Below are 25,720 nucleotides of genomic sequence, written 5' to 3' on the forward strand. Positions count from 1 at the left end.
AATTCATTAAATAAAATACTGATGTATCATATATTTTAAATTAGAGGAGTGATATATAGAGAATTTGGTGAGGGAATAACTTGTCATCACCTTCATTGCTTAGAAAATGTAAAAGTGGGAGGAAAGAGAGAAAAAAGAGAAATTATTTGATTTTTTCAGCGAATAAGATTATACAAGTCATTCTCTCACCAAATTTCTTCACCTAATCATTTCTCTTTAAATTATTAACTTTTATTTTATTCTTATTTATTAATACACTTTAAGTTTTTTTTTTAAATAAATAAATTATTTTATACCTTATCAAAATAACAACTAATAATTATTTTCAAATAATCCAAATCCGTACAAGTCCTAAGTTCATGAATGTATTCTTATTCATTTTCTACCTAAAAGTATTGATTTATTTTATTACAAATTTCACATTAAATATAAATCAAATCAATTTTTACTATATTTATATATATATATATATATATATTTGCTGCATCAGTTCATATCCTGATCTCTCTCTCTCTACTCTCTCTCTCTTACTCTTTGACGGTGCTATGGCGGGGATTAGAGTAACTATGGAGGTAGGTAACGATGGCGTAGCAGTGATCACCATCTGTAATCCGCCTGTTAATGCTTTAGCAATTCCAAGTAAGTCACAGATCGTATCTGAAATGCTTCAGAGCTTTGATTTCACTATGAAAAATCATTTTTTCTCGTTTTTTTTCATTCATTTCTAATGCTATGACTCGTGAATTCTCAGTTATTGCTGGCTTGAAGGAGAAATTTGCTGAAGCTACTAGAAGAGACGACGTTAGAGCTATTGTTTTGACCGGTAATTCATCTGGATTTGAATTTATAGAGCTTCTAGTTTGATGTTTCTGTTTGTGATTTGTATTGATTGTATTGATTTAAGGTTTTAAGTGTTGATCATCTACGTTTTATGATGTAGTAATATGAGTTTGTGTTGTTGACTTACTTATAACTGAAACTGAATAATGACGATCGATCATGTCTAAGATGTTAAGCGAAAAGATCTTAATTGTATTTGACGTAGAATTAGGTTTATGATTGTCACTTACATGAATTTGGCGTAAATTTCTGATTATATTCATTTCATATGAAGGTTATAATGGTAGATTTTCTGGCGGTTTTGATATCAATGTATTCGAAAAGGTTCACAGGACTGGTATGAGTTGAGCTATTATATTTTTGTTTCCTAATGGTAATTATCAGAAAGTAACACTGTTTGTTTGTTCGTTTGTCAAATAGGGGATAAGTCGATCTTACCTGATGTTTCAGTTGATCTCGTGGTTAATACCATGGAAGGTACTTTAATTTGGCTCCTCAACTGATGATTTTAAGTTTTTAGTTGAAAATCATTTTTGTAATCTGTTTAGCTCTTTACATTTAATAATAGCTAGTAATGTTTTTCACTATTATGTTATCAGATTGTAAGAAGCCAATTGTTGCTGCCATAAGTGGACTTGCACTTGGAGGTGGTTTAGAGCTGGCTATGGTTTGTCCAAGCATTCAATTTTTTCGTTTGCTTAGATAATGACATTATCTGTGTAAATTCATTGTTTTGGTAACACTTGCAGGGTTGTCATGCACGTATTGCTGCTTCAAAAGCTCAACTCGGTTTGCCAGAATTATCACTTGGAATTATTCCTGGTTTTGGTGGTATAACTACCTTTTCAGTCTGTTTACTTTAATCCTATTTTTTATTGTGTACAAAATTGTAACATTTGACAATTTATTGGTTAATTTAAGGAACACAACGACTTCCCAGGCTTATAGGACTGTCCAAGGCAATAGAAGTGATGACGGTAGGCTATTCTTCATTCTTCATTTCAAGTGTAAAGTGACTGTTATTCTCCAGATTTGAATCCGCGATTAAAATTTTGAATAAAAAAGGAAGAAGATGCCAATAGATTATTAACAATTCTGATCATTACTAAGGTTTTGCTTTCTTTACGACTTCTGTTAATCATTTTCCCTATGCAGTTGTCAAAACCAATAACATCTGAGGAAGGAGAGAAGCTGGGGCTAATTGATGCCATTGCTCCCCCTGGAGACTTGATGAGTTTCTCTCGGAGATGGGCTTTGGATATAGTAGAAAGACGAAAGCCATGGATAAAATCTCTTCACAGGACAGACAGGATTGGTTCCTTGTCAGAAGCACGTGAGATAATAAAAGCAGCTAGGTTACAATCCAAAAGGACTGCTCCTAATATGCCTCAGAACCAGGCATGCCTTGACGTAATTGAAACTGGCATTATTCATGGAGGATATGAAGGTGTCCTGAAGGTATTGTACTTATTTTTTTGGAAATCATAATTTAGCTATTTGGGAATGTAGTTAGTGCAAGTACGTATACATACTCCATACTCCGGCTAATGCACTATGTATGTTTCATCAGGAGGCCAAAGTTTTTAAAGATCTTGTCTTGGAAGACACTTCAAAAGGACTTGTTCATGTTTTCTTTTCCCAGCGTGCTACAGCAAAGGTAATTTTTTACTGCAGAACTCTAGATAACGAAATGAAAAAGGCATCTACAAAAAGAAGTCCCTTTGTCGATCAGATTCTTATTTATCCTAGATAAAAATCAAAGTTCCATATTTTAAATGTGTAAAGCTTTGGAGATTTACAAGGCTTATGTAACATTTAATGTAATTCATCTTTGATTTCAATATATTAACTTTCACAGTTTTGGTTTTTAAACCGTGTTTGATAGCACACAACTTATCCACTATTCTAAATTTAAGTCCTTATTTGAATTATGTTCACTTGATAACTGTTATTTAAAATCAAAAAATTGTTTAAATTCAACTCAAATTAAGCTAAAAATTCTTACTTAATTCAGTAAACTGTGAAAGACTTAACTCGATAATCTAGATAGATCGTCCAAAAGACAACTTTAACTTTGGAAGTTAATCAAATTATGCAATAAAATAGTTTTTAAAGTATTTCTCTACATTTTATCAAATCAACTTTCATACCAAGTACTTAAAATTTAGATATTTTATTGGTTTATTCAATATTATTCTTTGTAGACTCAATTCATTCGACACTTAAAAATTCAATATTCACACTTAGTTTTATGTTTTTATCATACACAATCTTAGTGGGTTAAAAGAAAGTTAGTAGGATCTACATAGGGATACAACCCTTTTTCTTTATCATTTTTAACTAAGATCTCTGAAATCATCCATTTTGTTCATTTTTTCTACAGGTACCTAATGTTACTGATATCGGGCTCAAGCCAAGGCCATTAGAAAAGGTTGCTGTCCATTGGTGGAGGTCTTATGGGTTCTGGGATTGCTACAGCTCTTATCCTTAATGAATATACATGTTGTTCTCAAAGAAGTTAACTCTGAATATCTGAATAGAGGCCTCAAAACGATTGAAGGTAACCGTCTCCATAAAACTATATTCTCAATTTAGATTATAAATGACGAAAATGGTAGAAATAGTTAATTAAATCTCATTCACATTGACCCCCCAATGGTAGATGTGTATTGTTGATTAAAATCTTATCTGTTTCTTCAGAAAAAAGACTCTTTAGGGACTCCGTACTTGAATATGTTTTTTGCAATGCAGCAAATGTCAAAAGCTTGGTGACCCAAAAAGAAGCTCACACAAGAGAAAGCAGTTAAAACCCTTACGTTGCTTAAGGGTGCATTGGACTATTCAGATTTTAAAGATGTGGACATGGTCATAGAGGTGTGTGTATTAGATTTTAGTTATAATTGATCTTTCTTGAATGTTTTGAATTAAGAACAAACTTTTGACAAGACCGTGACTTGCTTTGCAGGCTGTTGTTGAAAACATTCCACTGAAACAACAATTTTCAAAGAGCTCGAGGGTGTTTGCCCTTCTCATTGTATTCTGGCATCAAATACGTCTACTATTGATCTCAATTTAATTGGTGAAAAGACCCATTCTCAAGATCGAATCATAGGGGCCCACTTTTTCAGGTTTGTCTTTCAACAATGTAGAATACAAATCCCTCTTTCTCCTTTTAACACCTTGCTAAAGGGAACTGGAATTATAACTGTTATGACCCTAACCCAAAATATGCAATTATAGATTAGCTAGCATGTATCCAACTATCAAAACACTCTTAAACAAATAAAATATTTGTTGCTTATTTTTTTTATATCAACTGCTTAATATACTTATAATCTAACCATATATCTCTATATGCAGTAATACTTATATGCCTTTGGAAAATTGAATTAAGTCCGAATCTGAATTGTGTTGGTGAAATTGAATGATATTTTACACTCTCCATATGGAATCTGGTTGATGGAATCTGCTATCCAACTGTGTTATGATGAATGTATGAACAAACAAATTCTTAATATAGCTTTCTTTGATGCAGTCCTGCTCATATTATGCCTCTATTGGAGATTGTGCGAACAGAGAAAACATCTGCCCAAGTTATCCTCGATCTCATGGCTGTAGGGAAGATCATAAAGAAAGTTCCCGTTGTAGTGGGGAATTGCACCGGTTTTGCTGTCAATCGAACCTTCTTCCCCTACACTCAGGGCGCTCACATATTAGTCAATTTGGGTGTAGATGTTTTCAGAATCGATAATCTCATAACCAGTTTTGGCTTGCCCATGGGCCCTTTCCAGTTACAGGACTTGGCTGGATATGGAGTGGCACAGGCTGTTGGAAAGCAATTTGCTACTGCTTTTTCAGATCGAACCTTTCATTCTCCCTTGGTTCAACTTCTGTTGGACGATGGACGAAATGGTATAATAGTAAGATGTAGTTGGATATCATCATTTACCCCTTAATCTAATACTTTCTTGATTATTTTAGGGAAAAATAACGGGAAAGGTTACTACTTGTATGAAAGGGGAACCAAGCCAAAGCCTGATCTTTCGGTTCTTCCAATTATTGAGCAGTCTAGAAAGATTACCAAACTTATGCCCGGAGGAAAGGTATTATAAATGCGCAAAATCCAATCATTAATCAAATCATTAAATACCCTTATTAGCCTACATACCCTAAATAATCCACTTTTTCATCTAAAATGTTTTTTTTTTTTGCTCTTTGTTGTATTTGTATTTACTTGTGTTTTAAAATTGTGAATGGGCAGCCTATATCTGTGAGCGATAAAGAAATAGTTGAGATGATTCTCTTCCCCGTGGTTAATGAGGCATGCCGTGTATTGGATGAGGGAGTAGTAGTTAGAGCATCTGATCTCGACACTGCATCTGTTCTTGGAATGAGTTTTCCTTCTTTCCGGTAAGGACAAACTCTTCTTTTTTTAATAATTTTTTTATATAACTAGGATTTCATAACATTTTCTGTTTCGTATTTTGGACAGAGGTGGTATTGTGTTTTGGGGTGACAATGTCGGGGCTAAACATATATACGAGAGTCTTAAGAAGTGGACGGAATTGTATGGAAACTTCTACAAGCCTTCGAGATATTTGGAAGAAAGAGCTACAAGAGGCTTACCATTGGTAATAACCCTTTCTTCTAATCTGAAATTTTGTCACTCCCTGTTTCGCTTGTATTTCTCGGGTTATTTTAACTTTGTATTATTTGTGCAGAGTGCGCCTGCAGCAAGGTCTCCAGCTTCGAGTTCTCGACTTTAGACAACAGATTCAGTTCTTTGTTTTGTTTTCTGTTTGTTTAGAGCATGGATTGAAATAAACAAGCTTAAGAAATAAGTTGTAACAGTAAAGCTTTTTCTGGATTGTTTTTTTTTTTAATTTATATTATATGATCATATAAGAAGACGTCTTTTGATTTTGGTGATGAATTTATTCATCTTTTTTACTAGGTGGATACCCGATCCCGACATAACAGGTCATGGGTTTACCCGACCCAAGTTTTTCCTCATAACCCATTCAACATAGTCTCACCATATGACCTGATCTGTTTCACAATTTTGACCCGACCCAAGTTTTTCCTCATAACCCATTGGTTCCATCAGCATAGTCTCACCATATGACCTGACCTGTTTCACAAATTTGACCCGTTTTATGACCCGACCCATTATTGATCAAAATTTGATAACTCTTTTTATACCTTTCTTATCCAAACCAACTTTGACACAAAATACATGTCACTAATTTAACAGATACCCAACTTTGCACTAAATTGACAGGTTTCATTTTTACCCGACCCAAATGGGTTGACTGAAATAGGTACCCGACCCAATTGGGTTGACTGGAACAGGTACCAAACGGGTCAAGCCATCCTTAAATTATTAGCCATTCAAAAACCTTCCTTTTTGTATATAAAGAACTAACAAACATTAAAAACAAATAGTTGAAGCTCTTGGGGATAACATAAAAGGAGATTTCTAGGATTCACAATTTGGTAAACAACTTCTATTGAAAAGAGAGACAAAGTCGCGTAAACATATTGACTATATTGTTAGCGAACCCATAAAATCAAAAAGTATCTGCAAAGTGCAAATCCATGTACAAAATGGATATACGCGATCTAGATCCATTTTCAATGGCTTGAAACCTAAATCCAAAATCCCTCTTTCAATTTCTACTTGGTTCAAATCGCCAGAGATCCACAGCAATATCAACCTCTTTTTTCTTGTGATGTTTGTATAGTTTTGGAACGTCAAACTTAAGCTGCAAATGATCAAATGGACTACATTAACATATTTAACCATTTCCATCACCTTACTAAGTTTAGTTTCCAAAAACTTATCTGAATCTATACGAGAAACAATCAATGATTTTTTAACATGTTGAATTTAAGTCTATACAATATACCTCGCATATAACTTCAGCACTTCCAGCAGCATAATCACTCAAAGCAGCCCTTTTAATATGCTATCCTCACAATAAACAATAGCAAGAGCCAGACAGACAACATAAGTGAAGAACTTTGGGACAATCCTATAGCAGTTATGAGTCAAATCGAAGTAATAGTTTCAATTCTAAAATATGAAAAAAAGAATATTGCCCATCAAACTTACTTCTCTTGTCGTAGTCTTATGCAATGAATAAACTGCACCAGAAGCAACCTGAAAATGTTTATATAAGTGTGTTAAGGTAACAAATAGAGTAATATTAGATAGTTATCTTTAAGAGATTAGTCCTTTTTTTTACTTTCAACGCCATCTTGAGAAAATCCATGTCAGCCCCCTTCTTCCGTGTTCCAAACGGAGGATTCATAATAACTGTATCAATAATTTGACCTAAAACAAGAACCAAGACTACATTACTATTAATCAGACCATAATTAGGATATAATCAATCCTCAATTTCAACTTAACGAAGAAAACAGACATTATTGTTTCCTCTCCTCCTAAAATGTCATACGGATAGGCCCTATTTCGAAGCACTTGTTGTTTTTGTTTCTGTATCAAGATTTTTTATTTTAGTTTTAGAAAGCTAGGACGAACGACTGTGGCCTCTCACTTATACTTAAAGCGTTTCGTATCAAGATCTTTACAGATACATACATAACAACAAATTCTGAATTTGTCTATGACTATATTTAGAACTTTACCTCGCAGTACTAAATTCTTGACATCACATTGAACAAAATCCATGTCTAACTGCATATAAAATTCGATTGATGATGCACAAAGAACACAGCTTTATAATAAACAATGAAAAAGACAATACCTCAAGATCTTCAGCATTTGCAGTTGCAATTTCAAGAGAATCAGTATCAACATCAAAACCAATTACATGTCTGCCATACCCAATAAACAAGATCAACATCCAACTCAAAGATCGATAATATAACAAGACCTTAGTCACCTTACAACTCTTGCCCAGTGAAATTAAGAGTGAAAAAAGATTAAAACTTTATGAAATTACTCACTCAGCATCCAAGAGACCAGCAGCAAGCCCAAGTGTACCACACCCACAACCAAAATCTGCCACTACTTTATTACTTATATCCCCAAAAGAGTTCTCAGCCTGACGAATTACAAATCCAAACAAAAATCTATTAAAATTACTAAAACTTGGTGTATATAAAACAAAATGTTGAATTTATACCATGTAGATCATTCTAGAAGAAATGTGAGGGCCAGTTGGGTACTGTTCTAGCTCTATCTGAAAAAGAGAAAGAATGGTTTCGGATTTGTAAAGATATGATATGGGTGAGAAGAGAGAATAGATATATATATTATACCTTTGGACAAGAGAACTGTTGAAGCGTTCCTAGAAGACCCTCTAGCTGCTTGAGCTTCATCTTCAAAGGGACAACAGAATCGAAGTGAATGTTGGTGTTGGATCGAAAGAGATTCAATTTCGAACAGTGAATAATACCTTCTTTCTTTTGTAAAAAGCCCTAACGAAATTTTGAGAATCGGATAAAGATATTCATTTTAACCGAACCACACTTTTTCTTAAACTTTTGTTTAATTTTTGTCGATAGTTAAATAAATAATAAATAATAAAATAAACAAGGGTAAGCATTCAAATTTGGTAACAATTAAATTGAAACAAAAAAAGATATCCAAACCTTGAGATATGATAAGACTAGGAGATATAAGGTTTTGATACTATAAAAAAAAAACAGTATATTGTGTATTTAAATAACGGAATAAATTTCATCATAATTAAATTAAAATATATTAATTAAAATAATTGTAACCACTAAAAATTTAATTATCTAATTTATAAAATTAAAATAATTATTTTAATTTATTTTGAAAGAAATAAAATTAAAATAATTGATCCCAAATCAAAATTTAAATACATAATTAATTAAATTAATTATTGTGATAATTAAAATCTAATTAAATAAGAATAATAATTAAATCAAATAAATAAAATTATTTAGGAATAATTTAAAAGAAAAAATAATGAATTAAAATAAATAATTTAGGAGTACTCAAAAATTATTTATTTAATCCAAGAATATGCAAAAATAAAAAATAAAAAATAAAAATTGACAAAATATTTGTCATATTTATTTTAAGAGAAATGATTAGGGGAGGAAATTTGGTGAGGGAATTTGGTGAGGGAATGACGTGGCATAATCTTATTAGCTGAAAAAATCAAATAATTTCTCTCTTTTCTCTCTTTCCTCCCACTTTTACATTTTTTAACCAATGAAGGTGATGCACTGTCATTCCCTCACCAAATTCCCTCACCAAATTCCCTCCCTCTATCCCTCCTCTTATTTTAAATACTTTGTGTATTAAAAAGATAAAAATCAAAATCAAAATCAAAAGATAGAAAAAAAATCAATTTCAAACAAACTCTTAAAGTTTTAAAATAAAAATAAATTTGTAATCGGGTGTAACTGAAATTCAGAAGAATCGCTACAACCGAAAACATAGTCATCAGATAGACGTTGGATTTTAATCCAATGCCTAAGAAGCATAAGCGTTAACCGCACGCTGTAACGAAGGGAACGCGCATTCGCGCCGCACCCGACGAGCTAACGTTATGTTAGCTGAATCGCAATGGAGCTCACAGAACGCTAACGGACCATTCTGCGTCCGCAGCAATAAACGACGTTGTTTCATCCCCTGGTTGTCTTCTTCCTCACGATCGTCGGAGGATAAGAGCATATTCCGTCTTTGATTTCTCAAAGATGAAAGTCAGCCTACAATCATCAATTTCGGTTGATTCAAAAGGTGAAATGATTACCATAGTGATCATTTCTCCTATAACCCTAGACATAATTATGCCCTATTCCCGCAAGTTGAACCAAGAACAGTCAAAATGTCAAGCTAACTTGATCCCTCAACCGACGTCGCCTCCCCTGACAATTCTGAAGCCAAGAGAATCCATCTCCAGCTTCCAAACAAAAGTTTCAGAAAATCCGCCATTAAAATTCCAAACTTCTGATTTTTTTTGGAATTTTTCGTGTAAGGTCTCAAAGTTTGGATCCAGACATTTAGAAAGTTTTCTTAAAGTCTAAGGAATGTTCTCCAACACTTAATATTTTCCTCCATAGTCATAATCAGCAACATGTACCAACATTTAAATAATTATTGTTACAATTATTTAAATACACACAAACATACACATATCTAGAATCGGAAAAATAATCGGTTAAAATAAAACGTTATACAACCGATTTTCAAAAGTTAAATTTATAAATAGAGACCGTTTTTAAAACGAGTGAGGAGGATGAAGCGCAAGAGCTTTTTTTCGAGTATCACCAAACTACGAACTAAAAGAAACTCTGATTAAAAATATGCTTGTACACGTAAGTTAGTGTATTGATTTTCAAAAATCAATTGACGATTCTGTTTTCAAATAAATAATCTTGTAAATTAATTTAAACAACGAATTTTTAAAAAATCAAATTGTAATTTGATTATTGCATATCCACACATTATTTAAACTTGAACTCAAATTAATTATTTTTAATTAATTTTAAAAATTATCAAAAATTATTTAAAATCTTTTAAAAAAATATTTTATTTTAAAAAAATTCTTAACATGCAAACCAATGTTGAAATTCTCGATCCTCGAATTTACCAGGGAATTAAAGGATTTTTCAGAGTTAAAGTTATGATATAATATATTTTTTATTATATATTTTTCTTTATTTTATTAATATATTTTTCATCGAACAATTATTTCAATCGTTGAAATCGAATTTTCAAAATATTCATTTGTCGATTGACGTTTAAATGTCGGTTCGATTTGCTCTATTCTAAAATTGGTTCGATAAATTTATTGGTTTAATTCTCTGAATAATTAAATATATATATATATATATATATATATATATAATATAATAAACTAAATAATGAAAGATTAAGAGTGAAAGGTTCTTTAAATAAGATTCTAAAGCAATGTGTTCATCTTTCACCATAATCCTTTAAATGAGATTCTAAAGCAATGTGTTCATCTTTCACCATAATGCTAAAAAGATATTTATTAAAAAATATCAATTTATATAATTGTGATATTTTATTATTTAAACCGCTAATTGAATTCTCGTACTAGTGTACTAAATTAAAATAAAAGCAGTTACTTTAGAATAAATATTATTTTTTAAAATAATTTTTCATATATTATTAAAGCAAAATTAAAAGTATATAATATTTTAATTATAAAAAATGAATGGAAAAAAAGTTGATCAACACACTTTTTCAATGAGAGATTGAATTCTATTAATTAATTAATAGAGGAGAATAGATTCATAGAACACTTTTTATTTATTTAATCTTATTGTAATACTTTTTTTAACCAGACTAATTTAAGTGAGGACATGATATAATCGGTAAGATCCTTTTGAAAACTCTATGATAAGAATTTGAATTCAAATCTAAATGAAAAATTATTTTTAAAAAATCTAATTTGTACCAGACTAAATTCTATTCCTAAACGAGCTCTCATTTGATCCATATTCATATGAGATACCTAAGATTAAATACCAACATGAAAAGGAATTTTCAAATAATCTAAATCAAGATCTACAAAAATGTTTCAAATGTGTTGTTTATGAAGGAAAGGAGCTAGCTTAAACACTAGACAATAACCTGAGATGTTGTGGGTTGAGTCATCAAACATGTTACAATTGTACTTATTTATGACAAATCCCAAAGAAATTTTGATTACAAGAACACTGAAACATATGAAGCACCTTTTTAACTCATCTCTTCTTTAAAATGTTAAAGTTGTATTAATAAAGATCGTCAAGATCATGGTTTCATAGATCGAGGATGATGAGACTTGTCTTGGCCCAAGCAATAATCTTCTCTAAATATCTCGAAACTTTGTCAAAACAATTCTTTCTTGTTCGGCACAGACAGGAGGCAACTTTGAAGAAGAATCATCCATGAAAACCTTATCTTTCTCATTAACACATCAATGCTAAGGTTCGAGGAGACATTGCTTTACGTCGGATTTCTCATCCATTTCATTCTGGTCTGGAAAAATAATACAGAGAAAATTAAAATGATGGGCAAATAATTGATTTTTATACTGAATTCATGAAGAATCATTTATAACCTGCTAGTATGTTTGCAGCTTTAGCTGAATCTAACATTAAAGCTGAGCAAAGTTTCTTTAAATCTTCTGGTAGAATTATATCTGCTAACTGAGACCTTCATGGAATGGAAGGTTTCAGTTAGTTCTGTAAAAAGATAACTGAAATCACGACATTTATGATGGTAAGGTTACCTGTATGTTAAATTTGATGGGCTCATTGACAAGGAAGGATGAAGGGAAGATGAATTCATAGCGTTTTCCTGTTAAAAAAATATTGGAAGAATTTGAAATGGCATCACATAAATGTTTGCAATACAACAACAACAAAAATACGTGATTTTCATCTTGTAACCATTCTTTTTCATTGCGAGCTTTTGAAGATATTGAGCCTAGAAACTGATATTTTAAAACTGAAAGTGAATTCTTTTGTTTGGTATAAGACCTTTCTTAATCATTGATTCAAACTAAGCCCATTTGGGTTCATTTGAAAACCACAATTTCAACTGGTTCTCATTCGGGTCTGGAATCGAGGTGAATTTGAACCAAGTCCTACTCAAATCCAAATACACTTAAGTTGGATAAAAAGTAAATAGTAAAGAAAAACTACAAACTGTCAAAATTCATGGTAATTTAAAACTCTGTACCTGTTGCAATTGTGGAAGTTGAAGCCCTTTTATCCTCTTGGTTAAAGGAGGAGATCCATAGCCATGGGAAGTATAGACATTTACTTCGTCCAAGTTTTTGCAGTCCAAACACTTACAATTTTCCGAGCATGGAATGTTTGCTTGAAAACACTCACAGTATTTCTTAAGACATCCTTTCTTGCACTGACATCCCTTGTGATGCTTTCCCACAATTTCCTCCTGTATCAAAAAATTTCCAACATTAGGTTAATTACTTCATTTTCTAAAAAACACTTTCCAAACATAAACTTTAACAGGTAAGAAAACGATGAATACCCTATATTTGGCACCAAGTGGACTTGGAGTACCAACAATTTTCGGTCTGAAAGCATTTGGATTCCGTTCTAATGTTGCTTGCACAGCTTCCCGCCTAGCTGACTCGTGCGCAGTATTGTTGTGGCAATTTGCACAGTTACAATCCTCACAATTGTTTCCAGATGCGAAACATTCACAATATCTTATCATTTCACAACAAAACTTTGCATTATTAAACAACAAATTCAACAATCAATGCAAGAAACATGAAGAAATGAAATACACTTTTCGATTTCCTCTTGTTAAACTTACAAATATTGATTTCATACTTACAACTTTAAGCATTTCGAATGTTTGCAGTTACATTGTCTTTGCTTTATTGGAGTACCAACATTTGTTCTCTGCCTTAATCTAGGAGATTCTGTCATTCTGAATGAATTCAAATCAATAAACCAAACTTTCACTTTAGATTCATTCAAAGATCATCCAGTTCAAGATAAGAAATTTACAGATCCTTACAAATTCCGCCTTGAAGGAGTAGGTATTTGAGACCGAACAGGACTCTGAATCATCTGCGGCGGCAGCGGTGACTGTGATGATGAATTTGGCCATAGAAGCTGCGTCTGAGTTGAAGACCACTGAGGGCGTTCCGGCAATTTCAAGCCATGGTCAGTGAAGAAAAGCTTTCTCGCCAGTTTCTTGGCCGGAAAATCCCCTCCTTCGGCCATTTGGATCAATTAACAAGTTTCAACGAACAATTACTGAATTTCTAACTCAAATTTGACAACACAGACCTATGAATGCAGAGCGGAAATGCATGTTCAAGAACTGAAAATCTTAATAAGCTAGAAATGGAAATGTAGATGGAAAAACTTACCGTATTCCTTCATTGTTGCGTCGTTCTAGCTTTTGAAATTCAATTTTGTAGATAATCCAATCGAAACTGTAATCCAATGGTTTGAATTCATAAGATGATTCAAATTTTGGCCGTCCGCAGATCTCTGTATGTTTTTGTTTCCTTCATCATTCCTCCATGTTTCAAAGCTTATACAATCTATATTTTGAAAGTGGGTATTTCTCTATCTATGGTTTTTATTTTTAAAAAAGATTTATGGGAATCTGAAAAGTCATTTTTTTCTTGGTTATTCCCGTCGCATTTTTAGTATCGAAGGGTGTTTCGTTTTCTTTTCGTTTCTTTTTTCCTTCTACCACTTAGATTTTAGTTAGTACCGTGTTTGGTTCGATGTCACATTTTGTTTAGCTCGATTGAATTTTTCATTTCAAATTATTATAATCAAAATAGTATTCATAACGGTTGGTGGGTCATTTATTGCTCGTACACTTTAATTGTATTTGTAATCATTTCTGGAGAATCCATGTCCGTCTCATTCTTATCAACAAAGAAAATGCATTTTTCTAATAAAGAGTTACTAAAACGAATATTGTTTATCTAAGGACGAATCTAGGATTCAGAGATGGGATAAGTTTAAAAAAAATTAGAGTGGACTTCACAAAATAACTAGAAAAATTTGGATAAAACTAGCGGATAAAAATAAGTTTAACTATTTTTTTAATAACTAAATCAACAAACCATGAATTATATATATTCTTTTAAAGAAATTAGGGATAATGTTACATTTTCACATAATTTTTTTTAGGTGGGATGAACTCCTATCTAGATTCTCCAATGTGTTTACCAATTCTAAGTCAAAGACAACAATTTTTGCTTGTCACTTAGAATATTTGAGAGATTTTGTCGACACCATTTGTTTAACTTGCTTTAATACCTTACTTAATGATCTTTTAAAATTAATTTCAAGAATTACCAGACCACCGTTATAAAAAAAAATTTTTGTTAGAATTTTAATTATTAAATATGTTATATTATTTAAAAATGTAAACTTTTATTTAGTTATTTTGATTTGGTTGATGTTATTTTGTAATTTAATTTTAAGCATGTAACTCTTTAATTTAAAAAAAATAAAATGTAAAATTAGTTAGGTTTGAAAAAATTATTTTTTACTATTTAATAGAGCCGACAATTTTGGACTCGCCACGAAAATACGAACCGAACACAAGAAAATCAGGTTAGGGTTATGTATTTTTTTTGTTCGGGTCAAATTCAGGTCGACCTGTTTAACCTAACTAATAAACAGGTTTAAATCGGGTCGATATGAAATGATTCAAAATAGACCCGATAACGCGTTTACAAGTTTCTTTTATAAGAATTTTTGTAAATAAAATTTTGATTTAATTTTATTTTTATTTTATATTTATGTCATTTTAATTTACAACAAGAGACTTGAATTAATTACATTGGTTGGGTTTGAGTCAATCACAAATAAATCGGTTAAGTTTATGTTAAAGATTTTGACACAAACATATAAGTTCAGATTAGTATCGTTCAACCTATTAACCTATCCTATGAACCCAAACTAACCTACTGAAACTGATTTGAATGGCCTTATATAAGAAAATTATAGTTCAAAGACATAAAATAAAATGAATAGATAGTTTGAGGACTCTTGTAATATATTTTCTGAATTATCCATCATCATCTTCGCAAAGTCGATACATTTTCTCGCCTAAAGTCAGAAACCCTAGACCTCAAACATTTTCAATTCGGCAAAATCATCATCTCTGAAAATGTCTTCACCGCCGTCCAAGAGTTGGAGTATTCACACTCGTCGCGAAATCACCTCAAAGTACGAAATCCTCGAACGCGTTGGCTCAGGTGCCTATTCCGATGTTTACCGTGGTCGCCGCCGTTCCGATCAACAAATTATCGCTCTAAAGGAGGTTCACGATTATCAGTCAGCATTTCGCGAAATAGAAGCCCTTCAAACGCTACAGAATTGCCCAAACGTCGTGATTCTGCACGAGTATTTTTGGCGGGAGGACGAGGATGCGGTGCTCGTTCTTGAATTCCTCCCTACAGACTTCTCTTCGTTGATTATTGAAGCCAAGAGAGAGCTTCCAGATGGGATCCCTGCCGGTGAAATCAAACGGTGGATTATTCAGATTCTGTCCGGTGTTGATGCTTGTCACCGGAATTCCATTGTCCATCGAGATCTAAAGCCGTCGAATTTGTTGGTATCAGCTGATGGCGTACTCAAGCTGGCAGATTTCGGTCAGGTGATTATCTTTTAACGAATCTGAAATCAATTGTAAAGAATTTAGAAATGTTCATTTCTTGATGATTATTGGGGATTATCTGACCTAGAACATAATCTCCTCAAATCTTTACAGGCAAGAATACTCTTGGGGCCGAGTTTTATCAGCATTGAAGAAAACCTGCAGCCATTTGAACAACCTCTTGAATTTAATCAACAGTCAGAGAATGATCATCCAACAAACTTAGGTAAAGATTTCCTTACAGAACCCGATAAAGACACATACGATGGCAACACATCTTGCCTTGCTACATGTACAACTAGTGAAATGGAAGAAGATCCTTTTAATGGTTCATACTCTTACGAATCAATGGAAGGAGGAGGAGGAGGAGGAGACGATAGATCAGGTCCATTAACATCCTGCGTTGGAACCCGTTGGTATAGAGCTCCAGAGCTTTTATATGGTTCAACAAATTATGGACCTGAAATCGATTTATGGTCATTAGGTTGCATTTTCGCTGAGCTTTTCAGTTTGAAACCGTTATTTCCAGGAAGTTCTGATATTGACCAACTTGGGAGAATTTTCAATGTTTTGGGAAACTTGAATGAAGAAGTATGGCCAGGATGTAAGAAACTACCTGATTACAAAATAATCTCGTTTAGTAAAGTGGAGAATCCGATTGGGCTGAAAGATAGTATTCCAAATCGAAGTTTGGATGAGATCAATCTTGTGAAAAAGCTTCTTTGTTTCCATCCGGCTGGTAGAGCTACTGCGATGGAGCTTCTTATTGATAAGTATCTAAATGAAGAGCCTCTGCCTGTTCCGGTTTCTGAGCTGAGAGTGCCTTCCACGAGAACTGCGGTTGAAGATGATGATGATTCTGCGGGTGAGTGGCGGGATTACAGAGAAGTGGATTCTGATTCTGATTTTGAAGACTTCAATACAAATATAACTAATACGGAAACTGGATTTTCTATTCGATTCTCGTAATGTTTAATAGAAATGTCACAAAATGTTGATTATTTGATTGTGTTTTCTTGTTTGGAGGCTTTATGAAAGACATTGTTACATCTGGTTGAAGATAGTTCTTATGTTTTGTTATGTTGTCTTGTGTCTTGCTTCTCACCTTTATATTTTTTTTTATAAAATATTAAATGCTGAATTCTAAGTTTTAAATGTTTGAAGAAAAATATAATGATGAATAAATTTGATAAAAGTATTTAAAGTTCAAGTAAATTATATGAATGTTGATTTAATAAAATATTAACTTTACTATTAACTCTTTAAAATTGAAAATTTTAAGACTTATTCAAGAACATTGTAGTTTACGGAAACCAACTTTAAATTTCAAATGGATAATGTATGATTGAAGGTTTTAAGACTTATTTCGAACATTGTCGTTCTAACTTACCTACATAGAATAAATCCTGATTTTTATAGACAGGAAATATATGAAGGTTTAAAACTTATTACCAAAATTGTCGTTTTTGACTTATTAAGAACAAAATCATTTCCACTTATTGGAAATAAACTCTGATTTTCAGAAAAAGAACATTGTAGTATACTGCCTATATGAAACAAACCCCAATTTTCAGAAAAATCTGAGAGTTCTAAGATTTACTATGAGCATTGTCGTTCTCTACAAGAAATAAATCATGATATTCAAACAAGAACATTGTCGTTTACGGCTTATCGAAACCCAACTTTATTAATAACACTTTAAATTTGAAAAGGTTTTTAAGACTTATTTCGAACATTATCATTTTAACTTACCTACATGGAATAAATCCTGATTTTCATAAACAGGAAAGATCGATCCAATTATATAAATTGAAAGTTTAAAACTTATTACGAAAATTGTCGTTTTAGTTTACTGCCTACGAAAATTGAAAGTTTTAAGACTTATTAAGAATAAAATCATTTCGACTCATTGGAAATAAACTCTGATTTTCAGAAAAAGAACATTGTAGTACCTACGGGAAACAAACCCCAATTTTTAGAAAAATCTGAGAGTTCTAAGACTTACTAAGAACATTGTTGTTCTCTACAAGAAATAAATCATGATTTTTAAACAAGAACATTGTCGTTTACGGCTTATCGAAACCCAACTTTATTAATAACACTTTAAATTTGAAAAGGTTTTTTTAAGACTTATTTCGAATATTGTCATTCTAACTTACCTACATAGAATAAATCCTGATTTTCATAAACAGGAAAGATCGATCAAATGGTATAAATTGAAAGTTTAAAACTTATTACGAAAATTGTCGTTTTAGTTTATTGCCTACGAAAATTGAAAATTTTAAGAGTTATTGAAAACAAAATCATTTCGACTCATTGGAAATAAACTCACATTTTCAGAAAAAAGAACATTGTAGTACCTATGGGAAACAAACCCCAATTTTCAGAAAAATCTGAGAGTTCTAAGACTTACTAAGAACATTGTTGTTCTCTACAAGAAATAAATCATGATTTTTAAACAAGAACATTGTCGTTTACGGCTTATCGAAACCCAACTTTATTAATAACACTTTTAAATTTAAAAATATTTTTTAAGGTTTATTTCGAATATTGTCATTCTAACTTACCTACATGGAATAAATCCTAATTTTCATAAACAGGAAAGATCGATCCAATGGTATAAATTGAAAGTTTAAAACTTATTACGAAAATTGTCTTTTTAGTTTACTGCCTACGGAAATTGAAAGTTTTAAGACTTATTAAGAACAAAATTATTTCGACTTATTGGAAATAAACTCTGATTTTCAGAAAAAGAACATTGTAGTATACTGCTTATAAGAAACAAACCCCAATTTTCAGAAAAATCTGAGAGGTCTAAGACTTACTATGAGCATTGTTGTTCTCTACAAGAAATAAATCATGATTTTCAAACAAGAACATTGTCGTTTACGGCTTATCAAAACCCAACTTTATTAATAACACTTTAAATTTGAAAAGGTTTTATTAAGACTTATTTCGAATATTGTCATTCTAACATACCTACATAGGATTTAATAAATCCTGATTTTCATATACAGGAAACATCGATCCAATGGTATAAATTGAAAGTTTAAAATTTATTTCGAAAATTGTCATTTTAGTTTACTGTCTACGAAAATTGAAAGTTTTAAGACTTATTAAGAACAAAAACATTGTAGTTTACGACTTATCAGAAATAAACTCTGATTTTCAGAAAAAGAACATTGTAGTATAATGCCTATGAAAAACAAACCCCAATTTTCAAAAAAATCTGAGAGTTCTAAGACTTACTAAGAACATTGTTGTTCTCTTCAAGAAATAAATCATGATTTTCAAACAGGGAAAAAGATTATAAATAGAAGGTTTAAGACTAGTAGCTTTTATTGTCTCCATAGAATAAACCCTGAAACAGAAAATTGAAAAAACGATATCGTAACAGTTTGATTTGGCCTCGGGTTACCATCAGATCATACTGAAATTAACATAGATTTTGTGCAACATTTAATAGGAAGAATGATAGATTTTTTTACACAAGCAAAAGTATCTCCCAAAATCATAGAAAGAAACCACAAAATGATACACATGAGAGAATGAACAATTCCCCCATCCATTTCCTAATCCAATCACCAATTCATTCATTCTTCTTAAAACAACAAAAACCCTTAATACATAGTCAATTAGTCATCATCAACAACAACAAAAGATTTCAAATTCCGCGGTTTCATTTTGATCTTGTTCTTATCCAGTACAGCCTCCACACATTATGCCACTTCTATCGCAAAAAACCAAAGGTAATTGCAAATTGTGTTAGTTACAATAACACATAATAAGCTTTTATCATAATAGTTAACACTTACACAAGAGAGCAACTGCTTCTTCTATGGCGACTGCTTTTCTTCTTCGAAACATCTTTCCTCCTCGACTGACTAGGAGGTCGAAGCACAACCTTAATCGCAGTATCGAAAACCGCTTTCACATTCTGCAGATAAACAAACAAACCACGATGAATACAAAAAACTCAATAAACAATCTAATATAACCTTTTTTTTTCACCTGTTGTGTCTTAGAACTGCATTCTATATAAGCTGCTGCACCAATCTGTTTCCTTAACTCCTCACCCTATATATATATTATAACATTAAATTTGTGACATAACCAACAAAATACATATGATTTTTACAAATGCTTACTTGGGAAGTTGTTACGATATTGTAATCCGAGTATTCACCGCCCATGTAACCTCGGTTGTTATCGCGAAGATCTAATACAAAAACATCAAGAACAAGAAAATGCCTTTGTTTAAATTTAGGTTATTTAAAATTAACCCAATATTACAAACCGATCTAAGACAGTCTTGCCCTTCTCTTGGTTCTGTTTTAACTTTTTCTCTGCTAACCCTAAACCTGTTTTACCTAAATAACCTAATTTTTCAATAACTTACATCAAACAAGATTATTTGAAAAAAAGAGACCAGCCATTAGATTGCAAGCTCAATATTTAGGTTATTTGAAATCAACCCAATATTACAAACCAAATTATGACATCAGGAGCTAAGAATCTGCTAACCCTAACCCTCTGTTTTACCTAAATACCTAATTTTCAATAACTTACATCAAACAAGACTATTTAAAAAAGAGAAACCAACCATTAGATTGCAAGTTCAGTATTTAGTTTCATACCTAACTTTGTTCCAACAAGAACAATCGGAACATTGGGTGCAAACCGACGGAGCTCCGGCATCCACTGATGAACAAACAAACAAACCCAAACCATAAAAAAACATGAAGAGATCTAGAAAACAAAAGATTAACAGAATGAGAACTAGTAACTTTACCTTTTTTAGTACATTTTCATAGCTAGCCCTGCTTAATAATGAAAAAGCAAGAACAAACACATCTGCACCTCTATAACTTAATGGCCTTAACCTACTGTAATCTTCCTGACCTAAATGATAAAGGTCAAACAAAAGATAAGAAGGAGAAATCAAGAATGTTTAACAATTTCTTCAATCTGATACTTACCCGCTGTATCCCACAAACCCAAATTCACAATACTTCCATCAACAGACACATTTGCACTGAAGTTATCGAATACAGTTGGGATATAGTCCTGTACGTCAAACCCAGTTCAAGATTAGCTTTTCCTCCATTTTCAGAGGAAAATGAAGATGGGTTGATTACTCACAGTGGGGAATTTGTTACTGGTGTAACAGATAAGCATGCAGGTTTTTCCGACAGCTCCATCTCCAACTGTAACACATTTGATGAACTTTGAAACATTCATTCTACTTATGAGCAGAAATCGATTGAAGAAGAAGAAGGAAGAAAGGAGAAATAGAGAGAGATAGAGAGTGAACGAATGAAGAAAAAGGTCACAAGATTCTGAATTTCAATCCATCTCTCTCATATTAATTTCAATTGTTTTGTTTCGAATGCAGAGTCAGAAAAGTTTAGTGGGTCCCTTCTTCCCCATTCAAACGGCCATATTTGAAAAAACAGTCAGCTTCATTAACGCTGGAATCCATACGACGACCAACCAATGGTAAAAATAAATACTTTCAGTTTGAACTTTGAAAAGATGTATTCTTTTTGTGGCCAATTTGCATTCAATTATGTTCCTTTTGAAAGAAAATAGACTAATTTCATTAATCAAACATATTTAAGTTTTTAAGAAAAAAATTGAATAATTTTGAACAAATAAAAATATAAACGGTAACGATTAAACATCGTTACCGTACCAAACAAACCCGGGTTACCAATTCAAATAAATTGAATGCTATCAAACATAATATAAACATAGTATAAAATAAAAAGAATAATATGAAACAAACTAGCTTATAAATCTAAGTTGTTTTATTGTCATGTCAAAAGAATAAAAACTATTTATAGATTTTTGAGATATGTCCAAAATCTAGAGATTGCCTGTTTAGAGATTGTTTGATTTTCTTTTTCTTTTTTTTATTAGGATTTATAATAAATTTGTGTTTGACTTTATTTTTTTTAAAATTATTTTTTAGAGTTTAATGATTATTTTATTATTTAAATTGATGGGATAAAATATATTAAATATAATGTATATTGATATTTGGATAGATAGAATGAATGAGGAGATATATGAAGTGATAAAAATAAAATATTGGGCTTGTCAGCTCTAGTTATGAGGGTGGATTTGAACTATATTTTTTTAAATTTATTTATATTTTAAATATTTTATTTGGATATTAATTTAAATGAAATAATATTTTGAAATACACTTTAATTATATAAATATTAATAAATTTAATAATATGTATTATTAAATGAGTAATAAATACAATGTTACGCATATATTTAATTAAATTTTAAATATCTTTCTAAACAATTTTGTTTGAAATTATTCATTATATATTTATTTTTATTTGAAGTTGATTATTATACATTCATTTTTCTTTTCTAAAATAATTAGATTTTTTCGATGAAGAACCTAACTGAAAACATGAACAATTTCATTTTATAGTTGAAATTTGAACCTCTTATAACTAATTTAAAACAATTGATACCCTAAAGTTTCAACTAGAAATTGTGTTATCATTTGGATTATAGTTTATTTTGACTAATAAACTTATTTTTAAATAAAATTATATTTATTCTCATTCTTAATTTATTATAACTAATTAAGGGGATATTCGTCATTTTTGATGTAAGTCTTCTCTAGTCGATCAGTTCAAACATATTACATGTTTTATGTTTTGTATTACATATATAATTTTATATTTTGTAATCACTATCATATTATTTACATTTTAACTATATGAATATCATACATTTTTCTCTCTTTCAACATCAATATTCTTAATTGTTTAAAGATGATTTAGGGATATAACATAAACACAATATCTAAATATGGAGGAGACAAATGAATAACTATTTCAACGTCGCCTTAGTCTGCAACTACTTTGCCTAGAAATGGAAAATAGTAGACGCGTTGTCGTTTGAGAAGGAAGTTATAGAAGTCATCTTAAGACGAATGTGAAAGTTTTGTCCACAATACGACTTAAAAAAATAAAAAATAAATATAAAAGAATTTTTGTATGTTTTTAACATAAATGACAAATAATTTTAAATATGGTATAAATTCAAACAAAAATAAATATGTAAAGAGTACTTTTGAAACAAAATATGCAAAAATAAATATTAAAAAATATAAATATAAATATATATAATATATATATAAATGGATATATTTCAAACTTAATTAAATGGATAAAAATCTCCCCTCTATTACCTTATATTATAATTATTAATAAAATTATTAAAATAAAAAAAGTAAAATTAAATTTTTAATATTTAATATAAATAATATGTTTACATTTTATTTTAATATAAATTATATAAAAAATTAATCTAACAAAATATTAAATCAAAACATTTTGTAGAATAATTTTTTTATTTATTTATTTCATTTTGATTAAATTGATCAAAATTATAGTTTTGCTAAATTTATATAAGTATATCTTTTAATTATTAAATTATTTACTTTTTTATAAAATTTAAAATTTCAATAAAAATAAACCTTTAATATAAATAATTTACCTCAAATCATACCATTTTGTTTTATGAAAATAAAATTTTGAATTCATAATTTAAAATATTTCAATTAACAGTATCAAACAAGCTCAGAATAAGATAACGTATTCAGACAAAAATAAAAAAGCATCTTCCTCCTCAACATCATCTGGTTGTGTGCCAAATTAAGACGAATCTTCCTCAACACAACTAGATGAACGTCTTGTTTGATGTGTGATTATTATTTTTTTAAATAAACTGATTTAAAAATAAATCAAAATTATGAGATTAAAAAAATATATTATTTTGGGTTGGATGATAAATATATCTTATTATTTTAAAAGATTTGAAGAAATATTTTTAATTAATCATTTAATTGAATTTGATAGCAAACAAGTCACAACTCATCTTTCAAGGTTGTTTGCCACTCATCATCTTCTTTTCTATCCTCTAGGAACTCACATTGAATAGGGATAAAGACTTTTTTTTTCTCTATCAATTTAATATATATATTTTTTAATTATTTTTTTAGAAAAATATAATATAAATTATTATATTTTTTTACACAAATAAAATATATTTTAATATTTAATTGATAATTTATTTAATTGAAGAAGGAATAAGTGAAAAATGATAATTATTTAAAAAACAAACCAAATAAGGCTACTTGTTTTAAAAAAAAAGGGGTTAAGTTCTTGTTCATCTTTACCCTTATACTTTCAATCAAAAATATTTTTAATAAATAAGTACTATTAATATTAATAAATAGGGGAGAGAATATATATATATATATATATATATATATATATATATATATATATATATATATATATATATATATATATATATATATATATATATATATATATATATATATATATATATATATATATATATATATATAATACTGGTTAACTTTATGTAATTTATTCTTGCACCACAAGATTAAAGAGAGGGAATGAGTCGCTTAAAAAAAAAAAACTTTTACCCATGTTTGATAATATTCCTAATACTAAATATCTAATCATCTAATTAAACAACTACACTATTCTACTTTTTAAAATGATTCTTGCGCTAATAAAATATCACATTTTCATCTAATATTGTTGAAATATATATAATAAAACTAAAACACAAATTTGTGACATTTACGTGACATTCTAACCAACTCACTAATAATTATTTATATTTTGAATTTAACACAAAACTATACCGACTAAAAAAACAGTGAAAATCAATTAATAAATTATAATTATATATATTTATAATATTATAAAGATTTGAATGGGCAGATTTAGAAGGGTGAAATTTGATAATCTCCTAAGGTTTAAAATTGAAAATTATGAGTAAGCTTCATTCAAGTTATTTCTGTATATAAATATAAATAAATGATATGACAAAAATAATCAAGTTTATTGAATTTATTGTTTGTTTTTATTTATTCTACAATTTAATATTGTGTTACGACTTGTTTTTGTAAGGTGTGTTTATGGGTTCTTGATTTTAAGAATCAAGTTCTTGATCTCTAAAACCGGAGGAAATTCTATAATCAAAGGGCAGCGGAAAATTTTTAATAGAGAATTTAGGATGATGGATAGAAGAACCAAGGGTGAGAAAAAAAATACTGTTGGTCTATACCATATAGTCCAAAATAAATAATAATAGACAAATGGGGGTGAAGTTCATATCTTCATTATTCCATTCACGGATCCTTGGGGAAGAAAGATCAACTTTATATAAGTGATGTCTTGCCCCAGAATATTCGGTTACAACAAGTACTAGAAAATAACAGAATTCAGATTGTAAAATAGAAAAGGAAAGCAAAACAAAATATTAAAACAACAAATAAAAATCTGGCCCATGTGCACAATAGGACCGAGAAAGGGTGCCGAGAAAGGTTGCTGGAATTATTCTAGGACCGATGCCTTAATTTGGAGACCTTAACATATTGATACACATGTTTTGTCAAATTTATTTTTACATTTGAACAAAAGAATAGATAATAAATTATAATTTACAATTCAACTCACATGTAAATATACGGATAAACATGTGTGAAAAAAAATATTTACAAAATACAAATGCATACACAAAATTACAAATAAAATCAACAATCACAAATGATCTAGTAATTATCTTTGTAATATGTGAGTGCAAATTTGAATTAATTAGATGTGTTTGAGGGTGTGATGATGGTATTTGGATTTAAATAAATTAGAGGTGTTTGAAGGGATAAAAATGGTAGTAC

At 30.3% G+C, this 25,720-nt stretch overlaps 5 protein-coding genes across 7 annotated transcripts; 2 read left to right on the top strand and 3 right to left on the bottom strand.

The window, feature by feature from the left end:
* Positions 1–496: 496 nt before the first annotated feature.
* On the top strand, positions 497–5,773 carry LOC124941390 (peroxisomal fatty acid beta-oxidation multifunctional protein AIM1). Its single transcript, XM_047481702.1, is given in 21 exon segments — positions 497–639; positions 752–823; positions 1,115–1,177; positions 1,261–1,317; positions 1,440–1,507; positions 1,590–1,671; positions 1,762–1,817; positions 1,996–2,298; positions 2,411–2,497; positions 3,224–3,280; positions 3,282–3,332; positions 3,334–3,400; positions 3,592–3,614; positions 3,616–3,714; positions 3,806–3,833; positions 3,836–3,968; positions 4,376–4,752; positions 4,822–4,943; positions 5,102–5,250; positions 5,333–5,471; positions 5,562–5,773. Coding segments are annotated over 21 exon segments (2,172 nt in total). The 5' UTR covers positions 497–545; the 3' UTR covers positions 5,607–5,773.
* Positions 5,774–6,274: 501 nt separating this feature from the next.
* Positions 6,275–8,288, bottom strand: LOC124942241 (rRNA N6-adenosine-methyltransferase METTL5). 2 transcript variants are annotated; one of them, XM_047482701.1, is made up of 9 exons: positions 8,128–8,288; positions 7,992–8,048; positions 7,813–7,910; positions 7,611–7,680; positions 7,492–7,540; positions 7,089–7,177; positions 6,956–7,003; positions 6,750–6,809; positions 6,275–6,605 (listed from the first exon to the last, which is right to left on the bottom strand). In XM_047482701.1, exons 1-9 carry the CDS (start codon positions 8,185–8,187, stop codon positions 6,510–6,512), a joined length of 627 nt encoding a protein of 208 aa, XP_047338657.1. In that variant the 5' UTR covers positions 8,188–8,288; the 3' UTR covers positions 6,275–6,509. The 2 variants fall into 2 exon arrangements, with proteins under 2 accessions (XP_047338657.1, XP_047338658.1); XM_047482702.1 differs by lacking the exon at positions 6,275–6,605 and having other exon boundaries at positions 6,795–6,875.
* A 3,110-nt stretch (positions 8,289–11,398) lies between these two features.
* On the bottom strand, positions 11,399–13,868 carry LOC124944002 (protein tesmin/TSO1-like CXC 5). The gene is made up of 8 exons (XM_047484461.1): positions 13,713–13,868; positions 13,355–13,553; positions 13,169–13,264; positions 12,857–13,037; positions 12,542–12,760; positions 12,090–12,157; positions 11,919–12,013; positions 11,399–11,836 (listed from the first exon to the last, which is right to left on the bottom strand). The coding sequence occupies exons 1-8, from the start codon at positions 13,723–13,725 to the stop codon at positions 11,781–11,783; spliced, it is 927 nt and encodes a 308-aa protein (XP_047340417.1). The 5' UTR covers positions 13,726–13,868; the 3' UTR covers positions 11,399–11,780.
* A 1,527-nt stretch (positions 13,869–15,395) lies between these two features.
* Positions 15,396–17,050, top strand: LOC124941385 (cyclin-dependent kinase F-1). Its single transcript, XM_047481695.1, has 2 exons — positions 15,396–15,970; positions 16,085–17,050. The coding sequence occupies exons 1-2, from the start codon at positions 15,482–15,484 to the stop codon at positions 16,937–16,939; spliced, it is 1,344 nt and encodes a 447-aa protein (XP_047337651.1). The 5' UTR covers positions 15,396–15,481; the 3' UTR covers positions 16,940–17,050.
* Positions 17,051–19,481: 2,431 nt separating this feature from the next.
* LOC124941837 (rac-like GTP-binding protein ARAC7) lies at positions 19,482–21,314 on the bottom strand. 2 transcript variants are annotated; one of them, XM_047482193.1, is made up of 8 exons: positions 21,113–21,314; positions 20,950–21,037; positions 20,763–20,872; positions 20,608–20,671; positions 20,119–20,189; positions 19,982–20,047; positions 19,786–19,907; positions 19,482–19,700 (listed from the first exon to the last, which is right to left on the bottom strand). In XM_047482193.1, exons 1-8 carry the CDS (start codon positions 21,209–21,211, stop codon positions 19,667–19,669), a joined length of 654 nt encoding a protein of 217 aa, XP_047338149.1. In that variant the 5' UTR covers positions 21,212–21,314; the 3' UTR covers positions 19,482–19,666. The 2 variants fall into 2 exon arrangements, with proteins under 2 accessions (XP_047338149.1, XP_047338150.1); XM_047482194.1 differs by having other exon boundaries at positions 19,482–19,697; positions 21,113–21,312.
* Between the last annotated feature and the right edge of the window lie 4,406 nt (positions 21,315–25,720).

This window comes from Impatiens glandulifera, chromosome 6 (assembly GCF_907164915.1).
Source record: "Impatiens glandulifera chromosome 6, dImpGla2.1, whole genome shotgun sequence".
In the NCBI taxonomy this organism is placed as follows: domain Eukaryota; kingdom Viridiplantae; phylum Streptophyta; class Magnoliopsida; order Ericales; family Balsaminaceae; genus Impatiens; species Impatiens glandulifera.